Source organism: Ambystoma mexicanum, chromosome 5p, assembly GCF_040938575.1.
Source record: "Ambystoma mexicanum isolate Mex_15411 chromosome 5p, UKY_AmexF1_1, whole genome shotgun sequence".
Lineage (NCBI taxonomy): Eukaryota > Metazoa > Chordata > Amphibia > Caudata > Ambystomatidae > Ambystoma > Ambystoma mexicanum.
In genome coordinates, this window is record NC_090930.1 from 1,147,010,922 (window position 1) to 1,147,035,856 (window position 24,935).

Here is a 24,935-nt window from a genome sequence, read left to right on the forward strand (position 1 = left end):
CCAGATTTCCACACTAAGTAAACAATTGAATTACTTTCTTTTTCCCCAAAAATGTGTCAATTTCACTTGACAGACCCTTTCAGACTAAAGATAAAGAGCATGCTAATATATCCTTAAAGGACGAAAGACATTAGAATGTAGAAAAGGGTCCCCAACAACTTAATTACTAAAATGATTACTTCACTTGGCCATCCCTCCTTACCATGGGAACTAACTATTATGTTGGCGAAGTTTTAAGGCCCTTGCTGAAGACTTGCAACATCTCTGCTAGAAGGGGGCCTTCTTAGCGGCTATAACACTCGATAAAAGTAAGATTTAGGATCTCTGTATTCAAGGACCCTAAATATAATTCCACGACTACAGGGTTGCCTTTAGAGCACAAACTTCTTTTTTTCCAAAGGTGGTTCCAGATTTCCACATTAATTAAGCTGTATAATGTCTTTTTTCTTGAACTTGTACATATCGCTGAAGATCTCTTCAGACTTTTGGTATGTAAAGAGCGCACTGATATTATCTTTATGATATGATAAGTAATTTATAACGTGCCATTTTACAAGTATTTAATGGCTGAACATTTGAATGCAGAAAGGGGTTCTCAGCAAGTGAACATCCCATTGCTAGGTGGATAGTTTCTTCCATTACTTTATGCTATCAGGAACTGTAAGACAAGCTGCTACTATGCCATACCATGCCTTTGTAGTTCTTTGTCTTGATTCTGATGCTGTCCAAGCACCCTCTTGGCAAAGCATTGTTTTGCCCCTTACACTCTGAGCCCTTACCCCGTGAGGGATAAGGAAGGAATAAGATGGCAAAAAAGAGAAGGAGATTATTCTGTAACATACATCAAAATGAAGTGAGCTTCAGGTGCCACTTTGGTGCAGCTTTTAATACCAGAGCAGCCTGCCTTAAAGTGACTGTGTTCTACTTCAATTGTAACATAACCACATTTTTCACTATTAAATTGAAGGGAAGTATGTTTTTTTAAAGCAGCATTATTATGCTTTCTTCAGATGAATTCCAAATTTGTTTGGAGAAAATATTCAGATGAAACCGGATTGGCTTCCAAGAAATATATAATGAGCTAAAATAAAAATAGAGTTCTTGAGTTAGTCATTTGAGTGTGTGTACATGTGTGTGTGCCAAGATCCATAACCAAACACAGGATATCCATCTCAGTTAGCTCCCCCCAAACTTTGTACCCGAAGCCTCACTGTCCATCAAGTACAGTGCCAAGGAGTACCTCTGCTCCCTCAAACTCCCTGTCTGCTCCCATTATATCCAGCACTTGTGATTTCACCTCTTGCCAGAAATGCTTAAGCCGCTGACATCCCCACCAGATGTGTTCCATCGTTCCCTTTTCCCCACACCCCCTCCAACACTCTGCAGACCTTGTGGGAAACATTTCATGGAGTCTCTCCGGGGTGTAATGCCGGTGTAGAAGCTTATATTGTAATTCCTGGTGTTGCACCGAGGTGTACAATGTATACCAATTCTTTAGTGCTGCGTCCCATTCCTTGTCAGTGAGCGCCTTCCCTTTTGCCTTCTCCCATTTACCCTTCAGTGCCCCTTCACCTTACTTCTCCCCACTTATCAAGATCGTATATACTGCTGAAATCAGTCCCCTATTGCTCTCTGCGGATGACAGTAGCTTTTCCCATTCTGAGTTTTCCCTTGTGGCCCCTTACATCATTGTCAGGGTTCTTGCCCAATGTTGCAGTTGTTGATATTCAAAACCGGTCACCTTCCTTTAGGCCCACTTATCTTCTGCAGTCTGCAAATGACGAGAATTGTGTCCCTTCATAGAGATCACTGATCCCCCCGCCCCCTTCGACTCACTGCTTAAACCTGCTGTACTCTTTGCCTGGTGGGAAGGCAGGATTTCCGATTATGGGTGTGCACAGCGATGGCCAGGGAGATAGATTTGAACCTCTTATTCAACTGTTCCCAGACCTTCAAGGTATTTCTTGCGATTGGATTTCCCAATAACCCCACCGGCCTGTCCCCCTTCCTCAATCCAACACTTTCCACAGGTGCTCTCCCGCCACCGCTTGCTCCATGCCCATCCAATGCGTTTGGTTCCCTACATTTCCCCATTCTGCCATTGCCCTTAGCTGCGCCGCCCGGTAATATTTCATTTTGTTGGGGCAGGCCATTGCTCCCTGAAACTTACTTCTGAATAGCATTTTCCTCCATATCCTCGTTTTTTTCCTGCCCAAAATAAAACTCATGATGCATTCCTGAATGTCCTTCATTAACTTCCCCGGGACTGCTAGGGAATTTGCCTGGAAGAGAGCTAGAAGCCAGGGCAGTACATTCATTTTGACCCCGGACACCCTTCCAAACCATGATATGTACAACCCCCTCCATCTTGCTAGGTCTGTTTTGATTTGCTTCAGCAGCGGATGATCGTTTGCCCCCCCTCGGCATCAGTACTATGGGAATTTTTGAGGTTCTCGAGGCGATCGCTGCCGCTAGAAGTACGTTAAACTCATAAATCACTTGATATGTTGGCCAGCGACAGTACGCATAAAGAAATGGGGGGTGTTAAACAGATAACGAATACCCCAAATACACAAACAGAGGATGTGGCTATGTCTGGTTCTCCCAAAACATTGAATCCTGCTGACAGGGCTTCCCCTCACCTCGAGGTCACTATCAAGACCTGCAGGGGGGAACCCAGTCAACACAGATGACAGGGGTAGTGCCTCCAGTCGAGGCAGGGTCTAATATGGACGAAATGACACTCAGTGCCACAAAGCACACCTCCCATATGGAAAACAAGCACTGTTTACACCAGTTTACCAGAGGGACCCTCCCTACCGGTGAGGCCGTTTATAATGCCCACGGGAAGGAAGACCCTAAGGATTGGGAAAATGGGGCACTAAATCCTTTAAGAACGACACATTCTAGTGCAGACGGTTACGAATCACACTCTGAAATTAACTTGGGTGGTCCCCACAAAATAACCCCATCACAGAGCAGAGTGCCTTAAAAGTGAAGAAACCTTCTATTGAGTTGCTTTCTGTTGCACACCTGAATCTTGTTCTGCTCAACACTAGGTCGTTAGTAAGACATACCTTGGATGGCCACAACTTCACTTTGGAGCCAGACGTGGAGATAATCTGCGTTACTGAGACATGGCTCTCTGATAGACATGGTCCTGTCATAGAACAAGTGACCCCTTCTTGCTACGTCTTTTTTGGGAAACACTGTGGCGAAGGCTTGGGTGGTGGAGTTGCCATTATATGTAAAATGAAGCTCGGGATGTATGAATTTAAAGTGGAATGTGAACAGTGCGATCTACTACACACTAAGGTTATCCCTAACCATAATTTTAGCATGACCTTTGTAGTGCTCTGTAGGCCACCTGGAGAATCTACCAAGTGTAATGAAGACCTTATCAATGTGCTATCTCCCATGCAAAAAAACGAATACAGCCGTAATCCTGCTGGGAGATTTGAACCTTTGGAGAGGGGACCCCAAAGATAAGAAAGCTCTGGAACTAGAGAAACTTCTCAACAATGAGAACATTGTTATTCACAACTCCGAACCCACACACATAAAAGGAAATACCCTAGACTGGGTGGCCAGTGAAAATGTCTCACTGACAGGGGTTACAATGACCCCTTGTGTGTGGTCAGACCACTCTTCAATTACACATCAGATCCAACTTCCCTCCCTGTTTAGGGAGCAACATGAACGGCCACGCAAGGTACTAGATAGAAATGACTGGGCCATCACAGCCGCAGACATGTATGTATTGTATGCCCGGATGATAAAATCGAATGACTCGGATCACCTGACACTCTCATAGAGAATTATAATAGAGACATGACTATCCTGTTAGATAGGCTTGCTCCAATTAAGTTCAAAAGTATAAGGGATGCGCCTAACCACCAAAAATGGTTCTCTCCAGAACTGGCTCAGTTAAAAGCCAGTAAAAGACATGCAGAGCATGTCTGGCTCAAAGATAAAAGCCCAACAAATAAAGCAGCATGGAAATGCAAAGAGAAAGAATACAAAGATAAGATAATCAAAGCCAAATGTAATCATTCTCCAGCATGGGGTCTGGCATGGATTCACATGCTCATGAATATTCCCCGTCGTCAGGCTGGGAATCCTCGGTAAAGAAAAAACCAGTATCAGTTTCGTTTCTGATCTGTCTTTCGTAGTAATAACCAATCACTGGTCTCTGCGTCATACTGACCACAGCCAATGACTGCCCTCTACCTAAGCACCGCCTCTGGCAGCCATCTTCAGATTTTTACCGCACGTTCATGTGTTGGGATCCTCGTGCTATTGCTCTCGAGCGTTAGTGCTAATTTTTCGCGCTTTTTCACAAAAACTTCGATTCTTTCGGTCAAAAGAGCCTCAAGCTCCACCGATCCTACATCCGATCAACGGGGACCCGTGTCGGATTCATCTGTGCCCCTCAAGGGTGAAGATTTCGTCGAGCTACACTTCGGAGGACTCCAGAAGCTTCTCAGGCCCGGTCTCGGAGATGGCCCAGGAGAAGGGAAGCTCGACGCCCGGAAAGCTGTTCAGGGCCTGCCCTGGATGCCAGCTGCAGAACGTCTTCAAGGAGGACGAACACTCTTTCTGCCTTTACTGCCTTCATGGGGACAAGACGCACGTGGAGAAGGACTGTGCGTTTTGCGGCAACATGTCGGAACGGACCATGAAGGACCGCCATCAACGTCTCGCCAGCTGGCTGGAGGGTAAGAGCCCGTCTGGCGAGAAGAAGAAGAAATCTGAGCGGTCTTCTAAGACCTTTGAGGGCGCCCCGGCGACGGGGGCCCAACATAAGGCCAAGCACCGCGAGTCCGCTGGCACCGGGAGCGCCGAACGGTCGGGCTCTACGGGCGCCAGGCAGGGCGCACCCTCCCCGGCACCATCAACCACGAGCCAACGCTCTGGGTCGGGTAAGAGGAAGGCCGAGCACCCGGCGAAGCTCCTGGAGAGACCCCGGTCGAGCTCTAAGGCAGAGGAGGAGCGTGGCAGTGCCCCCTCCCTCAAGGATAAGGCGGTGAGCGCACCTAAGGTGGTGAAGGCCTTGATCCATTCGACCAAGCCCTCTATCGAAACGGTCGCGGCGGCCCTGGCCCAGCCTGTGGAGGCTGCACCAGTGGTGGCGGCCTCGGGGCCCAGAATCTCCCTGCCTCCTCGGAGGGAGTCTTCTTTCGTGCCCATCGATAGGACCCCCGTGAAACCCTCCGTGGGGAAGAAGGGGGGGCAGGGCGTCGTCGTCGATTCGGCCTCAACCTCAGAAGAGGAACTGATCGAGGTCTTAAGCCACGGCCTAGGCGTGGAACAAGACCAGCCCGTCGGAATGGGCCCCGACGCAGGTGACGACGACGACATCGTCGAGGATACCGACGGGGCCCCTGCTCGCCCGTCGGATTCCCCTCTGCCAGCGCCGCAAGACAACTCAGCGGCCATTTTGTTGGCTATACAGTCCTTATGCTCCGAGATAAGGACGAGACTGCCGTTACCGACGGAGGAACCTCTCCCGTCGGGGGATCCAGAACCGGGACCTTCTGGTGTTCCCCCTACCAAGAAAAGAAGGATCCATCCACCGCCTCCTTTTCAACCGTCGCGCCCCGTCCAGCCCTCCTCCCCGTCCACCCGAGGGGATGATACGGGGACTGACACGGCAGCGACGGGTACGGACGACGAGGCATACGACGAGGATTTTCCGTCGTCGCCTCCCACCAGGGCTTCTCCGCCCGACGAGATTGGATCGTTCCACTCAATGATCGCCAGGGCATCCGAGCTTTTCCAACTCTGCCCTGAGGAGAAGAAAAAGGAAGGCTTCCTTTACCAACGGCGCGAGGCCAAGAGAAAGACGGTCCTCGCAGTGCCTCTGTTAGACGACATTTGGGATGAGGGCCTTTCCCTCCTCAAGAACCCTTCCACGACGCCAGCGAAAAGAGACCGGTACGAGAAAAAGTACCGGGTCCCGGACTCGGCCCCCCTATGCCTCCGGGCCCAGCCTACCCCGGACTCCGTCGTCTCCGCGGCAGCCAGGAAGAAAGCGGGGGGGGGTGCGGCCTCCACGTCGACTTCCCCGCCGGACGGCGAGGGAAAGAAATTGGATGCCATGGGACGCAGAGTCATCTCGTCGGCGGCGACGACGATTAAAGCGGCCAACGCCTTGGCTATCGTGGCCCGCTACGACAGGGAACTCTGGTACAAGATAGCTCCCCTGCTGGATTTTCTGCCGGACGACAAGAGGGCGGAGGCCCTTGAGATCCTGCAGGAAGGTGAGGTGGCCTCGGACCACGCCATCACCGTGGCGACGGACATCGCCGACACTGGGTTCCGCCAGATGGGCAACGGCGTTTGCCTTCGACGTCGCGGATGGCTCAAGGCGACGGACTTTCGGCAGGACGTCCAGACCAGGGTCCTGGACATGCCCTTCGACGGGAACAACCTGTTTGGGAAGACAGTGGACGATTCCCTTCAGGCCATCAAGGCGGATACTGAGACGGCCCGGGCCCTTGGAGTACTGCAGCAACGGCGGACGCCCTTTCGGAGCGGCGGAGGCAAGGGCGCCTCCAAAGGTTCCGGCGGCGGTTTCGCTTCCTACCGTCAAGCGGCCCGCTCGTCGTCGCAAGAGGCCTACAGAGGACGAGGCAAGTCTGGCGGACCCCGCCGTCGTCGCCAAGGAGGCCAAGGCGGCAAGGCCGCGTCCAAGCAGGATTGAACCGGCCGTGGGGTCGGGCCCCCACCGAAGCACCCCGGTGGGAGGCCGGCTGGCGGGCTTCGTCAGCGTGTGGGAGTCCATCTCCACCGACCGTTGGGTGCTGGACGCCCTGGCCCGGGGCCACGCGCTCGAGTTTCAAAGAAGGTGCCCGCGCGTCCCCCCCGTGGCCAGGAAAGAACTTCACGTCCCTCAACTTCTCCTGGAGGTAAAGGCGATGCTCAGAAAGGGCGCCATCGAACTCGTCCCAAAGAGGCTTCGGGGCTCCGGAGTCTACTCGCGTTACTTCCTCGTGAAGAAGAAGACGGGAGGATGGCGCCCCATCCTGGACCTGCGACGCCTGAACAAGTTCATCAAGGCGCAGAGGTTCCGGATGCTCACCCTCCAGCACGTCCTGGGTCAGCTGGAGGAAGGAGACTTCCTATCGTCGTTGGATTTGGAGGATGCCTACTTCCACATTCCCATCCTGAAGGGGCACCGAAAATTCCTCAGATTCGTGGTCCAAGGGCGTCATTACCAGTTCAAAGCCCTTCCCTTCGGACTACGGTCGGCACCCAGGGTTTTCACCAAGTGCCTCGCACCGGTGGCGGCGCAGCTGCGCCGCGAGGGGATTCACGTCTACCCCTACCTGGACGACTGGCTCATCCGCGCCAAGACGAGGGAGCTCGCCGTGGTTCACACGGCAAGGACCGTCCAACTCCTCACGGACCTGGGATTCTCCGTGAACTACGCCAAATCCCACCTGGTGCCCGCGCAAGTCGCACTGTTTCTGGGAGCGAGGCTCGACACAGTGTCCCTTCTGGCCTCCCCGTCGGAGGAGAGGACCAGGACCATCTTGGGCAAGGTGCAACGGATGTTGGTGGCCGACGCGGCCAAGGTGAGGTCCATCAAGTCCCTCCTCGGGATGATGTCTTCCTGCATCTACCTCATTCCCATGTGCAGGCTCCGGATGCGCCCGTTGCAAGAGTTCCTGGATGCGCGCTGGATCCAGACGACGGGCAGCTTCGAGGAAAGGATCAAGCTCGACGAGAGTTTCCGACGAGCGATACGGTGGTGGGGCACCCGCGCGCATCTGACGGCGGGCATGGACTTCCAGACCCCAGCCCACCAGGTGACTGTGACCACGGATGCCTCCCTAGAAGGGTGGGGAGCGCACACCGAAAATCTGCACGCAAGGGGACTCTGGCTCCCGACGGAGAAGTCCCTGCATATCAACGTCCTGGAGCTCCGTGCAGTGTTTTGGGCCCTCAGGTCCTTCCTTCCGTCCCTCAAGGGCAAGGTGGTGAGGATCTTCACCGACAACACCACCACCATGTTTTACATCAGGAAACAGGGCGGAACCAGGTCCCCAGCGCTGTCCAAGGAGGCGCAGGACCTGTGGCATTGGGCCGTCGCCCAAGGGATTCTTCTGGTGCCGTTTCATCTGGCAGGGATAAAAAACACCATCGCCGACTCACTCAGCAGGGAGCTGCGCTCGTGCCACGAGTGGGAACTACGGCAGGATCTGGTGGATCGCCTCTTCCGACGGTGGGGCACACCCCAGATCGACCTGTTCGCGACGGCGACGAACACCAAGTGCCGGAGGTTCGCCAGCAGGTTTCCCCAGACGAGGAGCATGGGCGATGCTTTCTCGTTCCCCTGGGAGGGCCTGTTCCTCTACGCGTTCCCTCCCTTGCCTCTGCTGATCCAGCTCGTCAACCAGCTCAAGAGGTCACGGTGCAGGATGATCCTCGTCGCACCTGCGTGGCCGAGGCAGATATGGTTCCCGGACCTTCTGGACTTGTCGGCGTCCCCGCCAATCAAGCTGCCGGCGGACGCGGATCTACTCTCCAGGGAAGGAGGCGCCATCCTCCACCACGACCCGAAGTCGCTGAACTTGCAGGCCTGGCTCCTGCAGCGCTAGAGTTTGGAGGATACGACATACCGGCCGATTGCAGAGAGGTTCTTGCAAAGGCCAGGGCGTCCTCGACTCTTAAATGCTACGGACACAAATGGAAGAGGTTCTCTGTCTGGTGCCACGCACAGAAGATTAACCCTCTACGGATTACGGCTCCCCAAGTGCTGCCGTACCTGCTGACGCTGGCCAAAGCTGGTCTGGCACACGCGTCCATCAAGATTCATCTTGCTGCGATCTCCCGATACACCAGAACCACGGGCCGGACGTCCTTGTGGTCTCATCGTCTGGTGAAAGAGTTCATGAAGGGACTGTTCAGATCGTTCCCGCCGGTGAAGGCTCCGGCCCCGGCGTGGGAGCTCAACGTGGTGCTGACCAAACTCATGGGACCTCCGTTCGAGCCTCTGCACTCGGCCCCGTTGAAGTTTCTATCGTGGAAAACAGCTTTTCTCGTGGCCATCACCTCCGCACGACGAGTGGGAGAGATCCAGGCCCTTTCCTGCAAGGCCCCGTACTTGACTTTCCACGACACGAGGGTAGTGCTCAGGACGCACCCATCCTTCATGCCCAAGGTACCGTCGGACTTTCATCTCAACGAACCCTTGGTGTTACCTGTGTTCTTCCCGTCGCCTTCGTCGCCGGCTGAGAGGACTTTGCACTCGCTGGATGTAGCTAGAGCGCTGAAGTTCTACGTGGACCGCACGAAAGGTTTTCGGAAGACGTCACAACTCTTTGTGAACTTTGGACCTGTCAATCAGGGGAAGGCTCTCTCGAAGGCTTCCATCTCCAGATGGCTCTCCGGCTGTATCATGTACTGTCACCGGTTGGCAAACCGACCGCTGCCTGGCCGTCCGAGAGCCCATTCCACCAGAGCGATCGCAGCTACCACGGCGTTCCTATCTGGTGTGCCCCTGCTGGACATATGCAGGGCTGCTACGTGGAGGTCGACGCACACCTTCACGAAATTCTACTGCGTCGACCGGGATTCCAGGGAGGAGTCCAGGGTCGGCCAAGCAGTGCTGCGCAACCTGTTCGCCTGAGGTGAGCCTGGTGAGGAGGTAAGATGCTTAATGTTGAGTTGATGTGATGCTTAATGTTGAGCCTTTGCCACCTCCCGTGGTTGTGCATGTGTGTACTGCTATGTATTCTTTATTCATGAGCATGTGAATCCATGCCAGACCCCATGCTGGAGAAGGAACAAGTTACTTACCTGTAACTGTTGTTCTCCGGCATGGGTCTGGCATGGATTCACATGCGAACCCTCCCGCCTACCCCTCTGCGGCTCTTCACTTGGTCATACTGCCACTTCACGTGCTTCCAAATCTGAAGATGGCTGCCAGAGGCGGTGCTTAGGTAGAGGGCAGTCATTGGCTGTGGTCAGTATGACGCAGAGACCAGTGATTGGTTATTACTACGAAAGACAGATCAGAAACGAAACTGATACTGGTTTTTTCTTTACCGAGGATTCCCAGCCTGACGACGGGGAATATTCATGAGCATGTGAATCCATGCCAGACCCATGCCGGAGAACAACAGTTACAGGTAAGTAACTTGTTCCTTACAATGATCAGATAAACAGGGCAGGGAACCAAACCAAGGAACTCTTAAATTTTTTAGAACATGGGAAAAACCCAGAGTTCTTAATCGGACCATAAATCCAACTAAGGAAGACTGTGCAAAAGTCCAAAGGGCCTTCTCAGATTAGCTCCGGCTTGCACAGAATAAGATCAAGGAATAGCTGGACGAGCTGAAGCCGGCTGCAGCGCAGGTCATTTCTGGAAATGGGCAATTAGATAAGGTGTTTATAGCTCAATACCTGTTTCTGGGGATCAACACCAGGTGACACCCCCTACAGATTTTAGTTTCTCAATGTTAACCATCATGGAAATTAAAGATTTTCTTAAAGTCATGCACACCACCAGTTGTCCAGGGGACCTTTTGCCATCCAAGTTAATCCTGGAACACCATGTAATTTTTGCCCCTTACCTGTGTCGATTTTTCAATGCCTCATTTAAATACTGTACTATTCCGCAATCGATCAAAGATTTGGCAGTGACCCCACTTCTGAAGAACCCGGGCTTGGACCCCAATGATGCAGCAAACTTGCAACCTATTAACAACACACTGTTTTTCCTGAAGTGGGTTGACAAGGTGGCTACCATACAGCTCCAATCATACATGGAAGCCGTGGGCACCCGTCATAAGAAGCAGTCAGGTTTTCAACGTTTCCACGGCGCAGAAAGTGCCTTGATTGAATTACAAACACAGATGTTGACAATGTTGGAAAGAAGGAGATCGGGGCTGCTGATATTGCTCGATCTATTGGCAGCCTTCGATCTACTGGACCACAAGATCTTGGAGAGACTGGTGGTTACAGGGGACCTCCAGGGGGAGGCGGTCAGATAGATGAGATCGTTCTTGGAGGGCTGTAGATGTAGGGTCCACTGGGGAGATATCTCACCCGAGGCAGAAATTACTGCTTGTGGAGTCCCCCAGGGAGCATGACTGTCCCCATTACTCTTTAATATATACATCCAATCTCTGTGTGTGGCGTTAGAAAGATTAGGTCTCTTTTTTTACTAACTATGCAGATGATTTTCAGTTGTCTATGGCGCTCAGTGGGAATCATGCAGAGGACCAGGAGAAGCTTAATAATATATTCCTGATAATAAAAAACTGGATGTCTTCTAACTGGCTATGTCTGAATGCCGGGAAGACTGAGTTCATGATATACAGGTCTAAACAAGCCAGGGAAGGTCTTGATCAGGCTTTCACTAGCTTTTTCATTGAGGGCAGCCGGATTGTAGTGGCTACCAAAGTGAAGACCTTTGGTACATATATGGAGGCTAACCTGAATGGAGACGCCCATATGGACTCAATTGTAAAAAATACAAATTATTACCTTAGAGTACGAAGACTGGTCGGCCCCATGATCTCTAAAGGCAACTGGGCAAAGCTAGCTCGGGCTGTCGTACTTCCCCACTTGGACTACTGCAACTCCCTTCTGGGTGGTGCCAGCAAAGATGTTATCCAAAAATTACAGAAAGTACAAAATGCAGCTGTGCACATTGTCCACCAAATGGCGCCGAATAAACCAGTGTCCACAGCACGGAAAGAGTTGCACTCGCTACCGGTATCGGCCAGGGTCCTGTTTAAGTTATTGACTCTAGGTCACAAGTGTATTTTTGGGACTGCCCCCCAGTACCTCAAAGACAGATTAGCCACCTATCATCCAGCTAGGGACCTTCAGTGTGCCTAGGCCTGCCTCCTTAGAGTGGGTCGTGTTAAAAGAGCCCGGGGAAGTGGCAGCTCTTTACCTGTTCTGGCAGCACAGGCTTGGAACGAGCTGCCAGAATCTCTCTGAAAGGAGGAAGACCATCTGGCCTTCAGGAAATCTTTAAAAACAAGACTGTTTATGTAAATATTCAGAGACGTTGGATGCTTCCCCCTTTATAGCTCTGTCTCTCTGCTCAGCGCCTGGATGCCCTAGGGCTTTGCTGCTCTATAAATAACATAACTATTTGTTTGATAGAAGTGGTTAAGTTCACCTCCAGATATTTGACTGGTCCTGATGCCCACCTAAATGGGTTGCTTCTTTCCAGTTGGCTCCTTTCCCTCTCCCCTATGGATAAGTTTAGAATTTCTGACTTCCCAAGGTTCACTTTAAAGCCTGACACCCCAGAGAAACCTTTTATCTCTTCCATTATTGCTGGTATCGATTTCTCCGGCTGAGTGATCATCAGGATCACATCATCGGCAGACAGGCCTATTGTATGGTCCATTCTTGCCCATCTAATCCCTCGGTTCTTGCTATTTTCCCTTAACCGGTGCGCAAAGGGTTCCATCACTGGAGCGAAAAGGATTGGTGACAACAGGCACTTTTGCTTTGTTCCCCTCCTTATTGAGAATGGGTTGGTCAGTCTTCCATTCACTTTAACCTTAGCTTGTGGGTGCTGGTAATCAGCCAGTATCATTCTCAAAATGTTTGGTCCCAGTCCCACCTTCTGGAGTATTTGCTTCATAAAGGCCCAGTTGACGCGGTCAAATGCCTTCTCGGCATCTAGCATCATCAAACAGGTGGTCATCCCCTCTCCCCGCCTTATCTATGACGTGCAGTACCCTCCTCATGTTGTCAAACGGGTTCTGTCCTTGTATAAACCCTGTTTGGTCCTGCATCACCAACCTTTGTAGGATCCCCTCTAACCTCGCCGCTAGTACCCTTGTGTATAATTTGGCATCCAAGTTGCTATAAGACAGTACAAGGAGCATATGTGTGGTTTTTTTCCCACCTTCGGGATGAGTGTGATGTGTGCCATGTTCATGGATTTAGTAATCCCACCTTCATCTCTAAAGTGGTTAAATACTTCCGTAAGAATTTTTGCTAGTGATTCCATAACGTTATATAAAATGCTGCCGTAAGCCTATCTTCCCCTGGGCGTTTGTTTGCCTTTAGTCGGGATATCACCCTTTGCAACTCTTCACACACTATAGATTCTTCTAATTGGTCTTTTTGCTCGGGGGTTAGTCTTGGCCCCTTCCAGCCTGCTAAGGATGCTGCTTGCTCTTTCCTTTCTCCTGGGTCCTCCCCGTACAGGTCTGCATAGAAACCTCTTACAATCCTTCGTATGGCTCCTTCTGCCCCTACTTGCTTGCCATCTCTATCCTCCAGTGTCTAGGAATGCTTTCTGTTCTCTGGACCTTGTGCGTCTCGCTAATGCTGTCCCTACTTTATTACCTTGTTCATAGAACCTCTGCCTGCTCCTTAGGAGGCTGTTTGCCACTGACTTGTTTGTCATCTGTCTCAGCTGTCCTCTCACTTGCGCTAGTTTCCTAGCTACTTTATTTTTTCCCTTTTCCTTGTGCCCCTTCTCAAGTTCCCACATCTCTCTCTCTAGTCCCCCCTCTGCCTCTCTCCGTTCCTCTCGGCTCTTCTTTGCAGCTTTTATGAAGTATCCCCTTATGTGCTGTTTAAACGCATCCCATCTCTCCCCCAGGTTGTTCCCTTCCTCTCCCCACTCCTCCGTGAATTTGCGTATCTCGTTCTCGCTCTGTTGCCTCACATTGCAATCTCTGATCAGATCATCTTCTTGTCTCCATCCCCCCGTCCCTCTCCACATGTTCCCTCCCTCCCACTGTAATGTGACTGGAGCGTGGTCCGACAGTGTCATGATCCCCATGTATGTTTTGCTGGTTGCCTGGACTATCCCTCGTGTTGCCATATTGTAATCTATCCTGGAGTAGGTGTTACGGATATGGGAGTAGAAGGGGTAGTCTTCCATTCTAGAGCCTACTAGAAAGAGTAGTCTCTCTCTCTTGCGGGCGGCTTGCCCGCCACACATCACAGAGCCCCTCTTCTTTAAACCTTCCCAACAAGTGTTTGGACATCGTCCCCGTTGCATGCCCCCTCAGGCCCCCTGACCTATCCCAGACAGAATCAGCTGCCAGTTTAAGGTCCCCAGATATGATCATTTCTCCCTCCACAAACTTGCCCAGTTCTTCTAGGAACCCTTCAAAGAACTCTTCTTGTCCCTGGTTGGGGACATAGACGGATGCCCATGTATGCATTTGGCCCCTCATTTTCCCTTTCACCATCACATACCTCCCTTCTGTATCGCGTTTGACCTTGGCCTCTTCAATTCATACACTCTTATGGAATAGAATTGCCACCCCCACCCATTTAGCTCCTGCCGTAGCATCGTATTGCAGTGGGTAGTTCCTACTATGCAGACGTCCCTCATCCTCCTTCATTAGTGCGTCTCCTGCAAGCAGACTATTTCAGGCCCCTCATTATCAACTTCCTTCAGAACTGCCACTCACTTGTTAGGGCTGTTCAGTCCCCTTACGTCCCGGTATACATTAAAGGTAAACCCAATAGTACTACATAAGAAGTGACTCTACCTTTTATCGGGGCAAGAGATTTTTAAACATAAGAGGTAGTTAGCCTATATCAACATCTTACAGTAAAACGTGCATTAAATCTTTACTGTGATACATATATAATTCATAATTTATTCATACCTTCAGTTAGGAAAAACATTAGAAAAATACATTTAAAAAAGCAAAAGCATGTTGCTAGTAATCTAAAACACTGTTCAGAAAATCAGACAAAATAGTCGTGACATAAGAGCCTATATCAAGTTAGGCAACGTATTCCTTTTTAACGTTATGTTGATTTTGAGCTAGTTGTAATGGCATTCACCATTTTACAACAACAGGAGTAGTCAGATACCAAGTCCCAGAAACAAGATAAGTCTCCATAAGTCTGTCCCTTTAATTGCTGGTTTGGAAGCCTAGTTTCTGAAGACATTTCTTTAAACCTGGCACCTTTCTGCTTTGGTTTAATGAAACTTCAAGTAGTCAGACAGAAAAGACTGTGCCAATCTAATACCACAGTAATTGACTAATGGTTTTGCTAATGGGAAATCAAAAATAAAATAAGCTCTCTTGCTTGCCTAACTAGTAAAAGCTACTTGGCAGTTGGTGGTGGCTATACAATTGCACCTGATAGGTCCTTTTATGCACCCGCTATCTGTTTTATGTTGAAGATGTAGTTAGCATAACTTCCCTATATGTTCTTCCCATTGCTGAAAATGTAATCCTCAAAGAGGTGTGAACATTGTTCTCATTTTGGCAAAGCCTTGTAAAGCACCGGAGGGGGGGTATCTGTACTCCTGCTCCCTATACAGCAGAGTAGAGGTACAGAGCACCTCAGCCAAGGTTCTCTATATTGGTATTGTGGTCGAGCAACCAAGGCTTAGCTCTCAGGAAGTGATGCGGGCTGGTTCTTAAGTACAGTGCAGTCCCCAAGCACCCACAAAGGAATGTCTACACACTATGTTAGTGAAAACAGAGTCTTTATATAATTAAGGTTCAAGATTATATACACAATCACAATAACACACTCTGTACTCTAGCAATACTATAATGGCAAATATATACAGGTCTACGAGGTACCACTCTTAACTATTGATTCCTTTGAAATGCATCAACTGCTAACAGTTCAAATGGCATACGAATCAGATTATAAGATGGATCAACGATAGACACAGAAAGAAAGCAAGTTAAATCAAGCAATGGCAGGACAGTCCCCATTCTGCCTAGAGACAGTTCTGTGCGAGGGTCCCCTCAACTGTGCAACCTGTAAATAAAGCTTATTTGACAAGCCCAGTCCAATTATGCTTAATATAGTCTTGATGCCTTCTAAAAGGTTCCACGACCCCAAAGTACCTGGTTTCGTAAAGTTCTTTGATGATTCGTCGGCGGGCCCTTCTCGAGTGCACTCCCTTTAAGGCAGGAGCCACGGGCCATCGAGAGAAATAAAAGGGTGAACACTGTTGTTGCGGCAGCAGCTTCGATTCTTGCAGTGCTCGTTGACGATCGGCCGAAAACATCCTGCAAGCTGAGGCATGCGGTGTACCTCGACGACGAGAGTTTGTTACCGCAAAGAGTCAATGAAGAACTTTGGCCCAGCACGGTAGTTGGGTTGTCGGCTTCTGGCGTCAGCGAACGGGACGTAAGCGCGGCTGGCTTTAGTACCTTTGTCTGCATCTCTGACGTCTTCAGGTGGTGGGAAACCCACCGGCGGATACTCCTCGGTCATCAGCGGCCTTGACTTTCTCCGGCAGGACGAAAGCAGTTGACGGTGATGAGCAAGGGAGTCCGTGAATCAGATGTCTTAGGCAAAGGAGCACTGCAGTTCCGGTCGTCGATGGCGGTCGTCGACAGTGGTGGACTTCAATGTCCGGGCTCTTTGTTTTGTGATTCCGAGGCGGTCCCCTTTTCCGGTCGGCAGCCTTTCGAGGGTCTGGCGTCCGGGGAGCTTTGGCAAAGATCAGTTGGTGCACAATGGTCCCTTGTAGCTTGGGAAGAGGTCTCCTAGGCAGGTCCTCTCTTTGATCAGTTCCTTGGGAGCCCCACAGCTTTCAGATTAGCGAAGGACAGCAGCAGCAATTCTTCTTCTTCCAGCGGGCTTCAAGGTTAAGCATCAAGTATCAACTTTAGCTTCTGAACGATTTCCATAAGTGAGAGGCCCCCAGATATACTGTTGATCTCCCATTCACTCTGTTGGGTCACACTCAGGCAACCAATCATTCAGAAGGGCATTCAGGCAGGCAGGCAGCCAATCAGGCTCACAGTGTATTCAGGCCATTCTTCTCCATCCAGACACTCACCACACGGAATGTTGATTCGGACATGCACTATGCCCTTCAGCACTCCACACTGCATTCATCCCAGTTTCGGGCAGGGCTGGCTCAGTCATTGTGTCAAACACCAGATACTAGACACCCATAACATGAAATACATATTCGTCACACACTCCATTCACCCAGGTCCCACCCCACGGGCATGCCCACAACATACAGTCATTGGGAAGTCACCAGCCAGTCTGTCCGGGACTTCCCCCCAAAATACCATATATGGAACTTCCATCCAACAGCTAGTCAGGGGGGGGGGACAGAGTCAGGGCTTCCCGGGACTTCGGGAAAAATAAGGTAACAGGCGATAGAAAGCAAGAGGCCACAGGGGCCATCTTGTTTCCTATCAGGAATCAACTGATTTCAATGGCAGGGCCTGGGTATCCCCAAATTGGAGGATACTCGGAGCACCTGTCAAATTCAGCATGGAGCTGCCAACAACCCATACCCTGCTCTGTGGGCCACACACAGGTGCCCAAAAACATACACTAGGAGTACAGGGTTGTACCCCTACCCATGGGTATCCCAAGGGTCTGTTCACCACAACCAAAAAGAGGAAGAGCCACACTGCCAGGAGTCCCACATGAACTCCTGCACGGAAAACAAGACAGAACATGCATGATAAAGCAATAAAGGGCAAGGATATGGAGGACCTATCCCTCTAATTCATTTCCAGCATCACAAGCCTCCTTTAGAATACATGGCCTGTGACAGGGCATTTTTCACTTAGTAGATAGCTTGCTAATTGTCACATCTGTATGTCAAGTCAACATGCCAATTTTTCAGCTTACCCATACCAGAACATTCCCTGGCAGAAAAGCTTTCAAGGCCTTAATTTCCCAGTAGATTGTGCCTTGCTTAATCAGTTGTTATGGTTTACACAAACTACAGTAGGTGGGAGGGATCCTGCCTGTTTAATTAAATCAAAGGCAGCTGCCGTAGCTCCTCAGAATATGATCCGTGGTAGTTCCTTTGTCCATTCACAGGGGTACTGTACACGCTATCTGAATTCAGCCCTGGAAACAGATCTGCTTTTTGTCCTCCTGATGTACCTTCTAAATCTGTTCTACTCATTCCTCTTTTGATCCCCAAAATTCGACCTTTCATTTACAAGTTAAATGCTAACCGAGTGAGCTAACTCCCACTGTCAGCCTCATGTCCTCTTTTTCATTGCAGGAGGATTTAGTAAATTGTGTCGAATATCGAGTTCGTCAACTGGAAGACCTCGAAGCAGCGTTTGCAGATTTTTGTGAGGATGATGGTGAGGAGACTTTGCAGAGATGGGCTTCCAATCCTGGGTGAGAGTGTGAATACAGTAGCTCATGTATTGTGACAATGCTTTCTCTGTAAGCCCAATTCTACAGTCAGGATTGTTCCAGTGAAGCTGAATGGAGCCGTATGATAGATAAGTTAGTCTTACCTCAAATCAAATTGCAAATTGTATACTTGAATCTAAGACTTAAGAGAATTCTACAAGCACATTATGTAATGTTAATGCTGGTGCTCCTAAAGGGGCTGTATTACACAAGAAAGGGAAGCATATGGAGTAACGGTCTTTCCCTTTCCAAAGTTTATGAAGCAAGTTCAATTTCAGTGAAGCAGGAAGGGATCCTTCATCTCAAACCTGAACGGGGACAAAGGCCTTTACATTTCCTTTCAGATTCTTCTATTTAAAAAAGTAAAACCGTGCAGTTTTAAAGTGCATACATTTTCCAGATGCAGTTTGGGAACATTACCGGAAGAATCTAAGAATTATAAAAGAGAAGATTTCAAAATATTCAAATGTTAATTTACAAGATTTTATTGGTGTCCGCCGGCACACTAGAGGGAAGAGGAAGCATCAAGAAAAATGAAATTATTAAGTGACTGTGTTGATTGCATTGATACTATTCTTAGTGAGACAGACTGCTACCAATTAGGAGTGTTTGCTATACATACTTGTGGCGTTCTAGTTGCCTGCATCTGTGTATTGTGTATGTGTGCCTAACTGGAGTGTTTTCATAGTGGAATGTGTCCCCTGAGTGTGCCTCCGAGGACCATTGGGATCAGTTACTTGGGTGGAGGGCACCAGTGATCCATGTATATAGTTACTGCAACTTTAACTGTTTGACTGAATAAAAGAACTTACCTGCAATTTACCAGACAGTCCTGTGGCTTCATGAGAAGAGAACACTTTAATACTCCACTGATCTGCTGTTGCTTTACTGCACGTTATCATATATCCTCGGCATTGAGGAAGGCGTACCTTGGTTCCCATTAATCTGTACAGGAAACTATCCCACCCTCTTATGCCCCTTTCCACATTCTCAGCATTTACATCCACTGTGCCAATTGCTTAACAAAATAATGATAACTCTGTACTAACGATACTCCCCTTTGTTTCAACGGTCTAATGTTTCCAAGGACATCACTATCAAAAATGGTGCTTGCCCACAACAAAGTCCTCCCCCCCTTTATGATGAGGATACTTTTCATCCATGTTACTTATAAAATATAGTTATGTTATACTATCTGCAATATGAACAGCATCACTGTAACAAGAACAAGATTATCACTGGATGAGCAGTAAAATAAACGAGACGGCCTGGGTGGCCTTTCAAAGCATGAATTACTTGTATACGGTTTTAAACGAGACGGCCTGGGTGGCCTTTCAAAGCATGAATTACTTGTATACGGTTTTAAAATAGGCTTAGTGAAGAGGCCTCCCTACAGGTTTCATAGGTCAATAAATGTAGTTCACTTTACTAACTCAAGCAATGAGAATTTTATAACTCTCTAGGCTGGGCTACTGCAACAGCCTCTTTCTCAATCTGCCTTCCTCTACTCTCCGCCCTCTGCAACTAATCCAGAACAGGACTGCGAGACTTATCATTGGCCATAAAGCCCAGGGACCGTATCTCTCCAGCCCTAAATAGCTCCACTGGCTCCCAGTGGCTGCAAGGATCAAGTTCAAGACCCTTAGCATTGTGCAGAAGGCTTTCTGGGGCCAGGCCCACACTACATCCAAGGCACACTTCTAAAATACCTTCCTTCTTGAGCCCTTCGCTCAGCTACCTCCAAATCTGTAAGGTTTAGATGCTTCTCCTCTGCAGGTGCTTCCCTCTGGAATAGCCTCCCTGGCCCTCTCAAACTTGAGCCAAACCACCTGAAGTTCCGGAAGCAGCTCAAAACGTTCCTCTTCTCCTCTGCTTTCTCTCTCTCCCACCCCTGCTGACCTTCCTGACATACCTGTCTGCTGTACTGACTGGTTGCTTGTCTACCCTCAGAGTCTCACTGGGTACCAGGCTCTTTCTTGATCAGTCACACTTGCACTGTCTCCGGGCCTACCACACACTTGGGGCTGTAACTGTAACCCTACAGTCCTTTGTTCTCCTTGCACTACCCAGAGCCGCACTGCCCTGGCTCCACTTACTCAGAGCATTGCTGCCCTGTTTTCCCCTCCCCTCTCCCTTGCACTCCCCCTTGCACTTCTCATATTGCACTTGCACAATCTGAATGACACAACACCTAGTAAGATCTTCTGTCTTGTCCACCCTCTGTCTTCCCTCCTTTGTCTTGGCACGCCTAGAAACACTTGTGTACAAGCACGTTATAAATGATTTATCATATCATGTCGTACAATAAACGGTGAACTGTCAAATGGTGTACGGTGCTTTAAAGTTGTGTATAATCATATTGTGATATGAAGAGAAAGGAGAGAGCAAGTGCTTTGCTACAACAGAAATCACACGTTATAGATATGGGAGCGACAGCGATAAGTACAAGAAGCGCACCCGAATCAGGGTTTAATTTACTTCTAGACAAGCAAAAACTTACAGAAGCAGTTGAAAAGCACACATGAGCACTTGACATCACACCTTTGACAAAGGGTTATTGGTCATTCAGGCTTTGGTTCATTGGTTCACTATGGATTAGTGGTTTTAATCCTCTACGCAAATAGATCCTGTAGTTTATCAGTCATCTCGGATTGATATCTATTTTTTGTAGCTTACGCATTGCTTCATAGTCTGCTGCGATTACAAACGTTCCCAGTAGCCAGCATCAGTCAAAAAATAATTTTGTGAATCATTCTCCTTAAGGTAAATAAGTGTGAGTAATGTCAAAGGATACTGAACAATAATAGGATCAGGTATGTCATCTGGGATCAAATGAAAACTCTAGTTTATTTGATTTTTAGTGATGAAATTATGCGGCTAATTTCATCTGCGAAAAGGAGGCCTACTAATTGGGCACCACTTTTTATAAAGCTCAATGCCAAAATTATAGTATACTCGTGTGTCTTTGCTAAACCAATCTCCTGCCATCTGTTGCACTAGGTCTTCCGTGGCCGAAGGGGAGGTTCAAAGGTCATATATGCATTCCTGAAAGTTGCTGGAGAACAAAGTTGCGGCAGGCAGAAGTTGCTTTTAAATTGTCTGCACATCTGATTGAAATTATAATAATTGTATTACCTAGTCAGCCTGGTGGCCCATTAAACTGTAAAAATAAGCTATGCCTGGTTATGACATGGTGGCTTCTAGGGTCACACAATTATACAGCCACAGCAATTTGATATCATACTATTGTCAGCTCTGTGAACAGGGGTTCAGCTGTGGCAGGGCTGATGTGTATTCGCCCTCCGGCCTGGGTGTCTCCACAACTACCATGTGGAACAATGACCGGGGAGCTGTTTTCCTTGATCCTCCAGAGGAAGGCCAACACCTTTAACCCAGGGCCCCATGAGGTCTGCTGCGAGCTGGTGCTTCAAAGGAAGCACTGACAACATAACAAAGCCACACTCACAACAGGGTCTCACTACTGGAGTCCCTTTGAAATCAGCATATATGGGTAGAGGGCAGAGTTAAAGTAGCCAGAGGGGAGAGGTAGGCCGAAAGAGAGGTTCCACCCACTATGTTTATGTTAGGACCAGAGGTGGAAGTGTCACATAAATCATTGGTATGCCGTACCATTTGTTTTTGTAAGTGCGTACCCTTAGTAAAAAGGATCACTAAAAGCATCCTGGACAAATGTTTTCCTCCTGAGCCAAATATGCAATTAGCTCGGCTTGGCTGATGAAGCATTGCCCATTTTGCAAGGCGCAACCCCACCGAGGAACACAGGCCTGATCCATGACTCTGCAGCCAGCAGCTAAACCAACTCACAAACACGTTTCGTTTGTTCTCAGCAGCTGAGCCTTTCTTATGCACGACAGGACGTTCCCAGCTGAAAGACCTTGCATAGCACCTGTCACTTTGCAAAGCTGTTGACACTTAGTGAGTAACACAATAAAGCATCCTTTGACACATTTGTTTATATCCAGGACATCTACTAGCTTCACATGCAAAAGAAATAAGTTTACTTTTGTGTCCGTTGTTGAATGTCCTTAGCATTCTGCATGACACACAAAAATGAGCTGAATGGTTGTAACAAATAATCCTCATGTCTAACTGAGTTTATGACACCCCTTCTTTTTTTGTGTGTCTTAAAGTGCTAAAAGTACAGTGGATACATAGATTCTTCAGGCTTACAGTAGTTTGCATTTTGGGAGGTATCGTTTTCCATTCATGTTGTGGAAAGTAAATATACTACGGTATTATTGTGGCTTAACGTGTTTCTTTTACGATTTAAATGTTGTCTTGTTGCTTTACTATGCAATTTGTGTATTTTACATGTAAACCCTATAAGACAGTATTATTGTAGGCCTTGTCATCCATAACTTAAATTCCCTTCTCCCCAAGGGGGAGCCCTTTCCCATGAGGCCAGGCAGGTGTGGCTGCTACCCAATAGCCCCCCTATGGTTGGTATAATGGGGGAGGACCTCATGGGGAGAGACTTCTCCTCTGGGGATAAGGATGATCACCTAGGATATAGCCTGTTGGCCAACATCTCACCCCAACCTCAGCTACCCCCCTCCATGCCAAAAAACGTCCTTGAGAGTAGATCCATGTATTTCAAATGGATTGTGTTCTCCCACGTATTCCTCATCTTATGATAACTTGTTGTCTCCAGCTTTGGAAAAAATGTTCTCTCTCGGCAGAGGGCGCTGTGCTCGAGGTCGTGGCGTCGATTGTCCCTCGACGGACTCCGTACTCTGTCGAAGTCACCGATGGTATAAATAGCTCGAGCCGCGCCCGTTGCTTCAGTTCCGTTTTTCCGATTGCTTCACTGTCGAGAACGGCGCGCTTCAGATTTTCTGTGAAGAAAATGTCATCATCTTCGACTCCTTCGACACCCAAGACTGGGTTCAAGAAGTGTGTAGATTGTGGATCAAAAATGTCGATCACGGATCCCCACCGGGTTTGTCTGTGGTGTCTCGGTTCCAGTCATCGAACCGACGACTGCGGTTCCTGCCAATCCATGATCGAGAAAACTCTTTGTGAGAGGAGAGGTAAACTGTCGGTGGGGAGGGAAGCCTCTAAGAAGGCTACGTCTAAAAAACATAAGAAACAACTGATTCGAAGGAATCGGATTGCCATAGGCACTCCAAGAGATCTCGATAAAGGAGTGGATCGAGACACTCTTTGTCATTGTCTAAAAAAATGAAGAGGAGACATAGATCTCCCTAATCATCATCTTCTTCAGAGTCGACCGAAGAAATTCGATGTCCGACAAAATCGGATTCTCCCAGTAAATGGGAAGAATTCCGTAAAAAGATGATGGAGGTTTTCGAGAACGCGGCCCTGACCCCCTCGAAAGAACTTCGAAAAAGCCATACCCCTAAGGTCGCTCCATTGGACGACAAAGGGAAGTCCAAGACTACACTGGTAAAAACCAGTAGTGTCGAGGATACTAAAAATACTCGAGTCAACGCCAAGCCGTCGAAGACTCTTCGAGAGTCGAGCACTTCTCTGGTGCCATACAAAAAACACAAGTCGTCAAAGGCTTTGACGACTTCATCGACGCCGTCGGCGTCGACCGTTTCGGCACCAAAAACATCCTCGACGCCCGTGTTGAAGTCATCTTCAACGTCATCGAAGACTCCTTCGACTACTTCGAAGGATTTATCAATCCCTTCGACGCGTATGGTAGAAGAAGAAAGGAGATTCACTCCTTTGCCCAGGTCAGACTTTTCTAAGTCCATGTCCTCAATTTATGAGGAATCTGGCTCAGAAGAAGACAAAGTTACTCCTTTTGGAGTTCCTTATGGCACAAAGCAAGTTCCTGAGGAACTTATTGACCAGGAATCTAGAATGAGAGATCTGAGTGATACTCTACATTCTGCCAGTGGAATTGACACCTCCCCAGAATTAGAGTTTGCCAGACCTGATCCTGCAGAGCATGCAGATGCTGGGTACAGGGGTCTTTTGACCAGAGTAATAGAATATATGGGTTGGGGTAACACTTCACCCGTTTTTGAACAGGATGACATGACGGATATAATTGTCAGAGGGCCTCAAAAAGATCCAGTTCTCCCTTTCACAGGGCTCTTCAGAGGACGGTGGAGAAAAACTGGGATAGACCTGAGAGTATTGCTGCTGCAGATAGCACTTTTCCAAAAAAATATAGACCAGCTGGAACGGATCCTGAATACTTAAATAAGCATCCGACTCCAGAAAGTCTAGTCATTCAGGCAGCATCTACATCAAGACAGACTGCATATCCCACTATTCCTCCAGATAGAGAGGATAAAAAAGTTGACGCATGGGCACGTAAAGTTTTCAAGTCAGGCAGTATGGCCCTTAAATCGACAAATGTTACCTGTACCCTGGCCAGGTTTACCCATACCCTGTGGGACTGTATTTCGGCGGCGGCTGATCATATTCCGGCGAGAAAAGGGAAGGCTTCCTGAATATAATCAAAGACGGGAAGGAGGCAATGGGGGAATGTCTCCAGTCTGGACTGGATACTGCTGATGGTATTAGCAGGTCCATGGCTGCAAGCGTTGTGCTACGCAGATTTGCGTGGTTGAGGAAGACAGGGTTTGCACCAGATGTGCAAGCCAGACTCCTTAACATGCCCTTTGATGGCTCGAGGCTGTTTGGCAGCAAGGCTGATGAAAGCCTAGAAAAACTTCAGACCTCGAAAGCGGCAGCTAAATCGCTTAGCGCCTCTATGCGCCAGCCTCTAAAACCCTATTCCGGCTCATCTTCCTGGGGGGGGTCGTTCTTTTCGATATACTCCTCTTTTGGTAGAGGAAGAGGACAGGCTTCTCAAAGGGGCTAAA

At 48.8% G+C, this 24,935-nt stretch overlaps 1 protein-coding gene across 1 annotated transcript in view; it reads left to right on the forward strand.

The window, feature by feature from the left end:
• The window catches only part of C5PH5orf22 (chromosome 5p C5orf22 homolog), a 746,374-nt gene that overhangs the window by 650,535 nt on the left and 70,904 nt on the right, over nt 1–24,935 (forward strand). Inside the window, exon 7 of the mRNA XM_069613612.1 lies at nt 17,969–18,090. Within this exon, the coding sequence (XP_069469713.1) occupies nt 17,969–18,090 (122 nt within the window). The remainder of the gene's footprint in view (nt 1–17,968; nt 18,091–24,935) is intronic.